This window comes from Acartia tonsa, chromosome 11, assembly GCF_053477335.1.
Source record: "Acartia tonsa isolate MP-2025a chromosome 11, ASM5347733v1, whole genome shotgun sequence".
Taxonomy (NCBI): Eukaryota; Metazoa; Arthropoda; class Copepoda; order Calanoida; family Acartiidae; genus Acartia; species Acartia tonsa.
Genome location: NC_137270.1, coordinates 19,623,236 through 19,638,019, shown reverse-complemented (window position 1 = coordinate 19,638,019; position 14,784 = coordinate 19,623,236). Strand labels below are relative to the sequence as shown.

Here is a 14,784-nt window from a genome sequence, read left to right as displayed (position 1 = left end):
AAAAGAGGTATGTATGATTTGTCAAATTTCATAGAAGAAAAAAAAGTAATAATATGGTAAAAAAAATATAAGCGTGCCGAAGGGGGTGTAGGCCTAGGCTAGGGGGGGAGTCAAACACCTCTTTAAATTTAAATTGGAAAGGCTTGCCTTCCCCTTTTTCCAACATGTATAATTTGTATATCCTATAATATAAATCAGTAAAGTTTTTTTTTCTGAAGCTCAAGATCTCGGATACTGGTAGTCCGAATTATTTGTACTATTCGGGAAATCTTTATAATGTCTTTGAGTGGTTTTAGGCTTTTTTACTTACACTCTTCATCCTCCCCTAGAATCTATGGGTGAGGCAACTAGCCATTTAAAAAAAAACTATTTTATCTATAATACAAAGTAGAACGATGTCTGTCTGTCTGTTTGTTTGTCTATCTGCTTGTTTGTCTGTCTATTTGTTTGTAGCGAAGGATCTCGCTAACCGCTAATCGGGTTCTCCTTTACAGGGTAGCTTCTCATAGGTCCCGGGAAGGTTTATAGGTATTTTCTTGAAGGGGGGAGACCCCTAACCCCCCCCCCCCCCAAAAAAAAATCCCCCCTCCCCCCAATTTTTTTATTATTTTCTTTAAAATCTAAAATCTAGAGGCTAGGGGCGAAGCCGCTAGTTAGTAATAAAGCAAGGAAATAGTTCTTAGAATTTCCAATAATAATCACAAATTTCAAAGAATTTGTTCAAAATAATTTGTTATTTGTGCAGCTACTCTACAACTGGTATAAAGATATTTCGTCTATTAAGCTATTAAATATCGTTTAGACAATTTACTTTTTTTTTCTAATTAAAAGATGGTGCATATGAAATGGTCTATAATTAAGATCAGTTTGACTTGATAAGAGCATTTGATTACAACCCAATACCCAACCCGCGACCGTGGCTCAACACGTAGCGCATCCGCTCGTAGTCGGGAAGGTGATAGGTTCGAATCTCGGTCCGACACCGCGTCATAACTAAAGACGTTAAAAATGGTTCCCACTGCTACTATGTCAGATGCGCGACTTAAATTGTTAGAGAGGGGGGAATGCCTTGGCCCAAAACAGGCGCAACTCGTTACCATGCACAGTTGGGTTTTCTCAGACAAAGGTCGTGCATCTCGAGAGTTGGTTGTCTGATGGGTGAATGGACGCTTTACTCCGCAATCATGTATTGTATGTACCAAGGTGCGTGGAGAGAGGTCTAGTACCTGAAGCGACACCTAGCCCCCTAGAGTCTTAACAACCCAACACCCAACTTGCGCAAATTACGCGAGAAAAAAATTATCCTCTTTAATAAGCTATCATAATAAATGGCCATACTTCGTGATTTATTGACAATAGTTAGTTATTGCTGCACTGCTTATCAACCGAATTGTCCTTGTTAAAAGCGAGGCTTTTCTAAATAACGACAAGGTACAATGTTATAAGCGATGCATCTCTATTATCAAATTATATAAATGAAAGTATGTCCTTTTTTTGTATCCTTAATTTACGACATTTTGCATCAAATTTATGTACAATTTTGTTTAGCTTTACAAATTAATGTTTTGCTTTTATAATTTCTGACACTCTACAAGAGTTATTGTTATTCCTTCTGATTTTAGAGCTATGCTTTTTGGATGCTGTCATCCTTTTTACCCCTGTTGAAAAAGCTGAGTGATTATACTTCAAAGAAAAGTGTCATAGATGGATCACAAAACAAAGAATTTTGTAGAAAAATAATAACATTTTTTTGTTATTTCTTTAGTTCTTACTTTTTGTTGTTTTTATTATTTTCTTTTTTATTTAAATTAACTATTGATATAACTTAAATTTAATTTGAAGCTATATAACTACTATATGATATTAGAATTTTCAACAAAAATGGGTTGGAGATACCAAAAGTGTCATGTGTGACGTCATTAAAATACATCTAAAACGGAACAATGACAGGAGAAGTGGGAAAGGAAACCCCTAAAAAAGAATTTGTATGACGTCACACAACACTTTTTGTATCTCCCTAAAGGTCTATTAACAATTGTACGTGTTTTTGTAAAGCTACAGAAGATCAAATTATAAAATAACATTATTTCTTAATTTTGGGGTTTTTTAATAACATCATTTTGATTAGGAGAATTGCGCGGAAATTGAGGAAATAAAATTATGTAGAATTTCCATGTCTTTATTGGTCACATAAAAACAGCGGAAATATCTTAAAAGAGTAGGAATATCTTTTTCTCAATTTTTTTTTATTCGTTGCCTCTTTTCTCACTCTCTCTCTCTCTCTCTCTCTCATATTAAATTTTCAGCCATTGTATTATCCCTTAAGATTGGATAATATTTGTATTTATTAAGGTGACTGCCATTTCCCTTGCTGCCGCGTATCAAAACCAGGCCGATCAACACACAAGATCCGTTCTCAAGTAAGTATCAATCAATAAACTAGCACAATGCCGCGTATATAAACCAAGTTGATTATCACATAGGTTTCGTTCTAAAGAAAGTATCAATATCAATCAATAAATAAATTAGCTTAATGTCGCGTAACAAAACCAGTAACACCCAAGATTTATTTTAAAGTAAGTATCAATCAATCAATAAACTAGCACAATGCCGCGTGACAAAACCAAGAAATGTTGTAAAGTAAGAACCAAGCAACTAAAGGATTTCTAAAAGCTGATAATCATGATTTTACAAAACAGTTTAATAACAAATATAGATTGTATAGAATTAATTTTAAAAGTTAAAAGTTTCTTTTCATTGTTTATATTAAATGTAAAATTCATGGCGTTAATATTTATATTAAACATACTTTGCTATAAATACTTGTTTTCAATGATACCCACAGGAAAAGAGCAAATGATTCTATCTTTAGAATTTTAAAACTGCATGATATGTCCTAAAAATTTCAGTCAAGAAATTTAAATTTAATTTTAAAGGTCCTTGATAAAGCTTCTGTTGCCCTTCCTCGACGTCCTCGAAACACCCAACACCCATCCCTAATCTTTTTAATAAATTTGAAAATAAGGGATGATTCCTATGCCAGGGGTGCCAACCCTGAAGTGCTACCCAGTACCAAACCTGACCTTAAATAAGGGATGTATTTCTTTGCTCAACTAGGCATCAATTTTCATCCAAATTAATTATAAACCTATTCATACCCCCAATACTTCCCAATATCGCAGAATTTCAAACAAATTACAGGAAACTTATTATTAGTTGTTCTATAGATCCCTTAATCCCTGTTTAATCACCGTTACTCATACAAATTTGTTTATATTATTTATGATCTTTGCACTTGTTATATCAATTCATCATAATATATCAATTTTCTATTTAACAAGGATGACAACATCCATAAAAGCGAAGCTCTAAAACCTGATGGAATGACAAAAAAAACTATAACTCTTGTAGAGTAATCATCATGCAAAGTTTAAAATCGATAGGATAATTTATATTTTCATAATTGGTGCATTATTTGCCAAATGTACCACTTTTCTGCACTACCTCTCCGATTTTGTTAGTACTCCATATTTTGGTCCATTGGGTCATTCAAGGATGCTGGATGGCCAAAAAAAAGTTTCAGAGTCCCTGGATGTCTAGATATCTAGCTATCTATGAAGGTAGGTAACAAAAATTTAAAAAACACCCATTTTTTCACAATTTTAAAAATTAATTTTTTCATCAATCTTACATCCAACCTATACATTTTATACACCAAAATGATTGTTTATTCATGTAAAAAGCGCACATAATGTTATTTTGGCCAAAACTCTAATTTTACAGGGTGTCCAACAAAAAGTGTATTTTGGATATCTAGCGTAATACCCAAAATACCTGTCCAAAAAAAATCATTTTTTTGGCTTAAATCCTGTGTTTTATCTGTGTGCATATGTGGTATATAACGGTTTGGACCACCCGGGACAATAAGGTTGTCAAATTTCACTTAGGGACACCCTGTAAATGTGATTTTTGTGTCTGTAGAGCTAAAACTTGGTCCAAATTGGCTATTTTTTTCAAATTACTCTAATATGTGTCTTAGTATGTTTGGCTATAGTGTTTTCTGACCAGATCAATATTTTCATATTTTTTGGACACCCTGTATTTTCAAAAAAAAAGAGAAAAAAAATTTTGTGTTTTTTAAAAAAAATTTTTGTGTTTTTTAAAAAAAAATTTTCTATTTTTAAGTTACTTAAAACTGTCATATAGATACAGATTTTTACTAATAACAATAATATTTGCCTATTTTACAAATTTTTACACTTTTGGGACACCCTGTGCATGTTTTTGAAAAATAATGGTTTTTGCCCATTTTTGTGGGGAAGGAGTCGTTTTAGGGCCATAGACTATTTCTTCATATTTGTAGAACTTTTCAAGACACATCATTTGTTATTTATGCAAAAACCGCAAAAACCGAACCGTTTTGCCGTTAATCACCGCCAAAGGCGCCATTTTTTACGTTTTTGCCGTTCCCGAGGTTCTAATGGGCATTTGTGGTAAGAAGACGTTGATTTATCAAGATAACTGTGAAATACTTTTATTTAGGCATTTTAATTTACTAAATTTCATGTGAACTAAATTTTTTTGTATATCCAACCGATTTTTGTCAAAAGGAATTTCAAATGCACATGATTTATGTTTCTTTTATCACTTATGTTATAGCAATTATTTATGTTATATTCACTTCATTTTCTTGTTTTAACAATTGAAATCCATCTCGACGAAAAACGGTTAGCTGCACAAAAAATTTTACTAAATATGAAATTTAGTAAATTGAATTGCCTAAATAAAAGTATTTCAGAGGGATCTTGATAAATCAACGTTTTCTTACCACAAATGCCCATTACAACCTCTGGAATGGCAAAAACGTAAAAAATTCCTCCTTTGGCGGTGAATAACGGCAAAACGGTTCGGTTTTTGCGATTTTTGCATAAATAACAAATGATGTGTCTTGAAAAGTTCTACAAAAATGAAGAAATAGTCTATGGCCCTAAAACGACTCCTTCCCCCCAAAAATGGGCAAAAACCATCATTTTTCAAAAACATGCACAGGGTGTCCCAAAAGTGTAAAAATTTGTAAAATAGGCAAATATTATTGTTATTAGTCAAAATCTGTATCTATATGACAGTTTTAAGTAACTTAAAAATAGAAAAAAAATTTTTAAAAAACACAAAAATTTTTTTCTCTTTTTTTTTGAAAATACAGGGTGTCCAAAAAATGTGAAAATATTGATCTGGTCAGAAAACACTATGGCCAAACATACTAAGACACATATTAGAGTAATTTGAAAAAAAATAGCCAATTTGGACCAAGTTTAAGCTCTACAGACGCAAAAATCACATTTACAGGGTGTCCCAAAGTGAAATTTGACAACCTTATTGTCCCGGGTGGTCCGAACCGTTATATACCACATATGCACACAGATAAAACACTGGATTTAAGCCAAAAAAAATGATTTTTTTTGGACAGGTATTTTGGGTATTACGCTAGATATCCAAAATACACTTTTTGTTGGACACCCTGTACAATTAGAGTTTTAGCCAAAATAGCATTATGTGCGCTTTTTACATGAATAAACGATCATTTTGGTGTATAAAATGTATAGGTTGGATGTAAGATTGATGAAAAAATTAATTTTTAAAATTGTGAAAAAATGGGTGTTTTTTAAATTTTTGTTACCTACCTTCATAGATAGCTAGATATCTAGACATCCAGGGACTCTGAAACTTTTTTTTGGCCATCCAGCATCCTTGAATGACCCAATGGACCAAAATATAGAGTATTAACAAAATCGGAGAGGTAGTGCAGAAAAGTGGTACATTTGGCAAATAATGCACCAATTATATCATACCAAAAATGTTGTTAAAATGTTAAAAATCAACATGTTTTAAATTGATGTACTGACATTCTGATAACGATTATATAGTTTTTTTATATAGATTTTTTAATACTGACCTAACTGCTATAAGAATCATCATGCAAAGTTAAACATTAATTATTTTAGGAAGAGGATCCGTGACTATTATGCAAATAGTAACAACAGAAATATTATTTTAGGAAGGGTATCCGTGACTTCTATGCAAATATATTTTAGGAATATATTCATAAAAAGGACGCGCACCAACTATTCTATTCCCCAACAAGGAAAAAAATCAACACATCAGCTCCGAATATTTTCGTTTATTGGCATAAACATCATCAGGGTCTAAAAAAATATTAAATTTTTTCACAAAAAAGTATAAGAAATGGTTATATACACAATAACATAACAAATCATTTTAGCAAAATGGTCAAAATTTAAAGAAACAAGGACAATTATATCAACAAAAAGCGTAGTAACAACAGGACTATGTAAATTTAAAATATGTAATAAAAAAATTCTATAAAATAAAACAACTTACATGGTTATTTATATACATATTTTCACATAAAATTTAGCAGTATCTTCGTGCATTGTCAAGAATTGAATGAGTTTTTTGGGGGAAAATTAGTTTGATAACAATACAGGCGGTCAAAATGGTCAAAATTTGGGTGGTTGTTGAAAATCATCTGTTTAAAGGGTTAAATAACTATTACAAAAATGGTATATATAATAAAGACAAAAAAAGGAGGTACAAGAAAAAAAATTTAAGGTTGCAACTGGCAATTAATAATTTCTGTTTAATCCAAAGATTACAGTATTTTTTTCTAAAATCCAATATTTTTCACGAACATCTAATAAAGTTTTATCTTTTCTATTTAATTTTTCAAAAGGTGTAAAAATCATATCTGAATGAGAGTGGTTTCTACTGTTAAAATGCTTTGGTACAGGTTTCTCATTCTTTTTATTTATGATATCCCATGAGTGGCTGTTAAAGCGTCTACACACAGGTGTCGTAGTTTGGCCTACATATTGCATATCACATTTTTTACATTGAATTGAATAAATAATATAACTATCAGAGCATTTAATTTTAGATTTTATAGGATATTTCTTTTTTGAATGACTAGCAACATGTTCTGTTATGTTTTGACTATGGTTACACAAATCACAACCAATATCTCGTTTACTACATTTAAAGAAACCATTTCTATTTCTCATTTCATACCTATGGTTGGGATACAATTTAGCACGGATCAAGTGATCGCCTAAATTGCGTGCTCTTTTGTACCCAACCATAGGCATTTTCGGAAAAGATATTTTAAAACTGGGATCCTTATTTGCAATAACATAGTGCTTTTTTATACTATCATTTATATTTATAATTCTTGGGTCATAAGTTAAAACATTACTCTATTATTTTGTTTTGGATGAATTACTTTTTCTAAAGTTTTACTGCGTGGAATATTTTTGAGTTTGTCAAAGGCATTTACAATAATTTTGGCATTGTAACCACGGTTTAATAAATTTATTTTGAGTTCATTTAATCTTAACAGAAATATATTTTAGGAAGAGTATCCGTGACTACTATGCAAATAGTAACAACAGAAATATTATTTTAGGAAGGGTATCCGTGACTTCTATGCAAATATATTTTAGGAAGAGTATCCGTGACTTCTATGCAAATATATTTTAGGAAGAGTATCCGTGACTTCTATGCAAATATATTTTAGGAAGAGTATCCGTGACTACTATGCAAATAGTAACAACAGAAATGCTGTCACCGTTGGATGGGACTTGGTTATGAGCCAGGTAAAACCTTCACAAATTCAGGCTTTTTTTAAAATGACAGCTTTTCATTGTTTTTTACAGGATAAATCTTTTAAAACTTGGTTTAACTTGCCATATAAGAAAATAAAACAGATACAGATTCAAAAACATAATTCAAATGAAGTAACAGATAATTCATTAGAGTAGTAGGATGGTGTCATCTTCCCCACCCCTCTCTTAGAATTAAGTACTAAATCCTACCTTCGCATTTTTTAACAGAGTCAACAACCTTGGGTACAACTCTGTGAGTAGAGTACATTTTAAAAGATTTGTAATGTACTGATGTACGGACATACCCTTCGTATGAGTAGCTGCGCTACCAATATTATTTTCTATTCAGATGCAATGTTGTGGAGTGGACAACAGCTCAGATTTTAAGGACGCCAGACTTTTCTTCACCCAAAATCAACAAGAAAATAATAATCATGTTGTAAGTATATCTTCTTCTATTTATTTATCAATCTATCTATTTATGTTGTTTTCTTCTATTTATTTGCAATTAATTTTGGGAAAGATTTTCAAAATCCTATCTTCAATCGAAAAAAAATATAATGGCTATAGTTTGATTTGTAACTCCGCCCCTTATCGCTCATTTATTTTACACTACGGTTTGACTTTAAAGGCTACCATTAGAGCTAAAATTAAGATATCAACTTCTAGTCTTGAATACCCGTTTCTCTTCTTCTTGTAGCCCTGATTCTCTGAAGTTAGGACTCAGATGCACACGGAGATTGGAAGTGAGAATCCTTTGATAAATCTTAGATTTGTGAGCTTTGCGCACAGCTGATTGTATTCTAGTTACATTACAAGCTGACCCACAATTCTCGTGGAAGCTACTCAATTATTACATCACCCTGGCTTAGAGTTTTGGCAGGTGTTCCATATTAAGCATCTCAGTGAAGGTTACGTGATTATAATCTGACAAATTGCGACTAAATTTGTGTATGGAAGGACTAGGTTTCTCCCATCCAAAGTGAAGATTGCTAACCACTACACTATTGGACACCCTTTTGACTACCCTCTCTATGGGAGACTGTTTATAAAGCGAGTATGTATGATTCAGATACCTTAGTGAGCGGATAGTCAAGACTAGAAGTAGATATCTCAATCGTAGCCCCGCTGGTGGCACTTCAAAAGTGAAAATAAAGGGGCTATAGTTTTCGGTGTTACCAAACCTAATATAGCTATTAAATATATTATGTATCTAAATTTCTATATATCCTGTATGTACCTAGATACCAGCTGCCTGCTGTATCCTGGAACCTGGACAGCCAGTCAATGTACTGCGTCCTGCTGATGACAGATGTGAAAAATTTCCTTCGACTACAAATTCTTATAAGGACAGGGTAAGCAGATCAAATCAGGGATTTAGGGGACATTGGGCTGTTTATTATACTAGTCCCCAAAGTTTTATAATAACGATTTCTTATTCATTAGCTTAACAAGTATAGGGACTATTATTGAATTTGATTGCTTTATAAAGTTAGGTGTCCAAACATTTCAACCACTAATTATAATCTAATGAAATGGTAATTTTGTGTATCATCATTGGGAAAGTACATTCATTTATCGGCCTATGTCTTATCCCTTTAGATCCCTGAAATCAAATATATTTAAAATTATTTAAAAGTAACATGATGTCTTTGAGTTGTATGTCTGTGTGTGTGTACCGTAGGATATCGTTAACCGCTGGAGCATTAGGTTTCTGTTTTACAGTGAAGTATCTCATAGGGCCCAGGAAGGTTTATAACTATATTTTGGGAGGGCACCGCAATAATTCCAAGATAAATCGCCCCTAGAAAAAAATATCCCCCATAAAAACGTTTTTTTTCTTTTTTAAACTACCTTTTTTAAAAATATAAAGGTTTTAAACAAATTTTTGGAGAGACATTTTTTCTAGAGGCGATTTCTCCTGGGATGGGAATGGTACCCTCCCCCCAAAAAGATATAAACCTTCCTAGGACCTATTAGAAGCTGAACTGTAAAGGAGAATCATATCGGTTCAGTGGTTAGCGAAATCCTTCGGTACACACACACAGATATCCTTTTACTTCATTATAAGGATTTTTCATTTTGTGTCGGTAAAATAAAAAAATATGTAGATTTTCTTATGTATGTATGTATATCCTATAATATAAAGTAATAAGCGTTTTTTGTCTGTAGTAAAGGATCTCATTAACCGCTGAACCGATATGGTTCTTCTTTACCATGAAGCCTCTTATAGGCTCTGAGATGGTTTTAGGCTATTTAATTTATTTTTAAAATAAGTCTGGGTCTGGTTTAAGGCTATTTTTCTGCCCTTCGAATATATAGCCCCTAGATGCTAGGGGCGCAGCCGCTAGTACTATATATGTCAGAATAATAAGTTATTACTAGTTATTTATTTGACAAATGAGAAAAGTTATCCTGCAATATTAATATAATCATTTTTCCATAACATTATTTTTTCGTATACTAATAAATAATTCTATACATATTTTCTATATCCGTTAATAGCGGCTGCGCTTCTAGCATCTAGGAGCTCTATATTAGTAGAGATTTTTAAAAAATGTAGAAAAATAGCCAAAAACCATACCCAGACTTATTTTAAATTGCCCGAAACCATAATGTGACCTATAAGAAGCGTCACTATTAAGGAGGACCATATCGGTTTGGCGGTTAGTGAGATCCTTCGATACAGACAACAAATCTTACAACTTTAAATTCTAGAGTATATAATTAAGATTTCAGTTTATTATAAAAAGTATAACGATGTCTGCTAGTATGAAGCTAAAGACCACAGCAATCACTATTTTTATGATGTTCTGCTTTTCAGGGAATCCTGATTATAATTACGGATTATCCAAATGGATTTATTATTTCCTGGATCTTAATGTACTCTAATAAAGCTGGCTAAAATAACGATCCCTCTCCCTTTACCACATCCCCTCCCCGCCCACTGGATGAACGAACTGACCAATAAATGACGGGGGAAATAGCAACCTCTAGTAGTGAGGTGCGATGCCACTACTTATTTTTACAAAGTAGCATTAGCATATTTTTGTTTAGGGATGTCTGAACCGGTTTACAATGCTTGTCCGTGAGAATCTGAACATAGTAATCGGGGTGGTGGTCGGACTGGCCGCCCTTCAACTTCTCGGCATTATCTTTGCCTTCTGTGTCTGCAAGGTAAACATCAACAATGCCAGGGAGGTAGTGGACATTAGGCTGTTTATTACACTAGTCCCTAAGTTTTGCAATAAAGTTTTAGACAACATTGGGTACTAAATTGAACGTTTTTGATTGGTTCATTAACTTGAGTGTCCAAAAGTTTCAACAACTAATTTTAATCTACAGAAGGGGTAATTTTGTGTAAACAAAAAAAAGTCTTACAAATAATCTCTACAGTTATCTCGCAGCGCACATAAATGCGCGAAAAAAGCTCATTTTATTCGTGTTTTCTTCAGTTAAGTTGTTCGTTTAGCTCTTTGGTAATATAATTTTTCTAAAATAGTAATAAAGTTTTCTTTAAAAAAATAATATTTTTCTTTGGGTTGGGCCGGATACTTTTTTGGCCGAACATCTGGTAAACGCCGCATATCCGGCAAATTACCGGATATCTGGAATTAAAAATTAGCTGGATATCCGACAAAACTTGAAATCCGGCCCAACCCTAATTTTTATATTTTCAGGCGGTGGGCGTAGATCAAGATTTCCACTACAAATATTAAAACAAAATTAAAATCATGTTTTAAGTCAATTTATTATAAACTTAGTGTAGATAGAAAAGATTTTTACAAAATCTTCAAAATTATGCCAAATATTTTTATTTTATTATAGAACAGCCTATCTATACAGGGAGGAAAGAGACATTGTGCTGTATATTACACTAGTCCCCAAAGTTCCTTAGCAACGTTTTCTTATTCGATGCCTAACAACTTTGGAACTTTTATTGAATTTAATTCATTGGTTCATTAAATTGAGTGTCCTAACGAGTTAACCACAAATTGTAATCTACAGAAAGGATAATTTTGTGTATCACCATTGGAGTTTTCATTACTTTATTGGCCATTGTCTTATCCCTTTAGAACCCTGCTAACTTTACCCCCATTTGTTTATGATAAGTTAGGTAAGCTGTTGTATAATGAAATTACTCATCTTATTAAAACTTTCATAAATTGTCATAAAAATGATGTTTTAATACTTATCAAGTCCTGTTTTTGTATATTTTTTGTTTGTATAATATTGACACATATTAAAAAAGTGTTTGTACATTCAAGTCAAACTTTTTTTAAACAGTAGGTAGTTATTAGTTTTTTCCAGTATGGCTTTGAAACTGGTTAATCTCTGCTGGATTAAAACCGGTTCCGAGCAATACCGAAAAATCATGTAAAAGCATCGTATTACAGACAATTTTCCACAAATAAAAAAATCATACTATTAATACCATTTTTGTTAATTCGGGCCTTCGGCCCCTCGGGGTTAACAAAACTGGTTTTATTCTTAGTGATTTTTCATTTTAATATCCATGGAAAGTCGACTATTTTACGATGCGATAAACAACTATACTTATACATTTTAAAAAGATCTGAAATTGCTTAAAATTGAAGATATTATTAAAAAAATGTTGACTTCAATGTGTAAGGACCTACTACAAAAACTGCCATAGAAATGAAGCAGCTTGTTTAATGTTTATCAAATATCAATCAATATATCTTATAAAAAAACGCAGTGAAATTTATAGGGAATTAGATTATAATTTATTATTTGAAAATCAATTTGATTTAATGAGGAATACGAATTAACTTTTTATTAATTATTCATATTGTGTAAATTAAGTTTGAGGAACATTGGACTGTAAATTACACTGGTACCCAAAGTTTTAAAACCACATCTAATATGTTGACTCAAAATTTTCGGGTTCTTCATAAATAATTTTAATCTACAGAAGGGACTTTTTTTGTAAATCATCATTGGGTATGTATAGTAATTTATCATCCATTGTCTTATACCTTAAGATTCCTGATTAATTTACATAAGGGTTTAATAAAATATTTTTAAATATTTAAATTTTTGATACTTAGTTAATTTTCCAGTGCTTTTAAAACTAAAAACCACTCCCTTATCTAAAAGATTTTAACAAATTTTAAAGCAAAAAATGATCTCTTTTAGCCTCAAATCTGCATGGCTATTAATAATCTGAAACCTAACCTGGATGAAGAAAAATTATATTAATTTATGTTTTTTTTGTAATATTTTTTTTTTATTTTGTAGTAATTCTGTTGTGAAATAGACTTTTCAGCTCAAAAAAGTACAATGTTCATTTTTAAATATTTTTTTTATATTAAAATTTATACCTATCTTTTTATCATTATTATTTTGGAAAATAATTTCCAGTACGGCTTCGAATCCGATTAATATCCGCTAGATTTGAACCGGTTCTAAGCCATACTGAAAAATCATGTATCGTACTGTATTATATCCAGTTTTCTATGAATATAATAATGTACAATCATAATATAAAAACCTGTTTTTTAGCCTGCGTCTCTCGGCATCTTGGGGTTAGGAAAACTGGTTTTAATCTTGTAATTTTTCATGTTAATATCCGCGTAAAGCTGACTATAATACGATGCGATAGATAACAATTATCCTATGAGCTTGTTTATTACAAATTATTTATTGTATATTTTTTGTGAATATGTTGTTTTTTATTTTACATCAAGTGATCATGTAGTTTTTTTTCTTTTTTTGAAGCAAATTATATATTTTTTCTCATTTATTTTAATGATATTTGTAATTAATATTCTCTGAGTTAAACCTGAAATCTCATAATTAATTAACTTTCTGATAATTTGTTTTATATTTTATTTTAATATGTTTTATTTGTATTTCCTGCTGTCTTTAATTATGTACCATTTCACAGGGAGGGAGGGGACAATGAGCTGTTTATTACACTAGTTTTATTAAAACGTTTTCTTACTCATTTGCTTGGGGACTTTTAATGAATGTTGAGTTGAGTGTCCTAATGTTTCAACCACTAATTATAATCTACAGAAAGGGTTAATTTTGTGTATTAACACTGGGGATGTACATCAATTTATCGGTCATTGTCTTATCCCTTTAGATCCTTGACTATTTCGTTGTATGTTAGTTTATGTTGTCATTCATAGAACAAAGATGACAACATCCATAAGTAGCAAAGTACAAAAAAAATGTATGGGAATACGGACAAGGAATTTAAGAGCATTTCTTCAAATCAAGAAAAAAAATATATCAGAGAAAAAAATCAATTAAAAAAATCATCACGAAACCTTTGTTATGTATTTTCATAGTTTTTAATATTTATATTTTGTAGTATCTCTAACAAACTGACAAAGAAAATTGCATACCTGATGCTTATTGGTATTACGCAAAAATAATTAGACGTTTATCTTGAATAGCAGGTGAGAAAATCACATTCCCCCATCGCGTTAAGGACTGACTGCCGGATGGACGGACAAAGTAAATTATAGAGTAGCTTCGCTACTAAAAAATTTCATAGACAACAAGCCAAAAGTTCAATAAATAAGCACAATATTTTAAACATATTTAAAGTGTTCATTTTTTAAGATTTATAGTTGCCAAAATGAAAATAATATCTTTTTATTTTACTAGAAAAAAAGCATGCAAAAATCACATGACATATTTTTTTGTTGTAATTAAAATTTTTGTAGTTAAATGTAAATATTATGAAAAATGTTATTTATAAAAAAAACTTAAATTTCATCTTATATTATCAAAATATGAAATAAACATTTGTTTTTGATAAATTCTGTGTAGTTTTATCAAATCAAAAAATTAGATGATTTTTTGTTATAAGCCATGAGGGTTTTGTTGGATAAAAAAGGTTTTTGATGTCCGAGATGAAGGGGACATTGGACTGTTCATTACACTGGTCCCCAAAGTTTTATATAATGTTTTCTTATTCTATGTCTCAATAACTTTGGGGACTTTTACTAAATTTTGATTGGTTCATTCATTCAAACGTTCCAACCACTAATGATTATCTACAGAAGGGGTAATTTTATGTATCATAATTGATGATGTACATCAATTTATCTGCTATTGTCTTATCCCT

The 14,784-nt window shown here is 31.3% G+C and overlaps 1 protein-coding gene across 2 annotated transcripts in view; it reads left to right on the top strand.

Annotated features, from left to right (window-relative positions):
* Tsp66E (Tetraspanin 66E) overlaps nt 1-14,476 on the top strand; it is a 48,066-nt gene extending 33,590 nt beyond the window's left edge. For both annotated transcript variants that reach the window (XM_080175617.1, XM_080175618.1), the window contains 6 exons: nt 2,353-2,420; nt 7,592-7,670; nt 8,029-8,118; nt 8,924-9,034; nt 10,737-10,856; nt 11,360-14,476. In XM_080175617.1, coding sequence (XP_080031743.1) covers nt 2,353-2,420; nt 7,592-7,670; nt 8,029-8,118; nt 8,924-9,034; nt 10,737-10,856; nt 11,360-11,398 — 507 coding nt within the window. In that variant the 3' untranslated portion in view covers nt 11,399-14,476. The remainder of the gene's footprint in view (nt 1-2,352; nt 2,421-7,591; nt 7,671-8,028; nt 8,119-8,923; nt 9,035-10,736; nt 10,857-11,359) is intronic.
* Nucleotides 14,477-14,784: the final 308 nt, after the last annotated feature.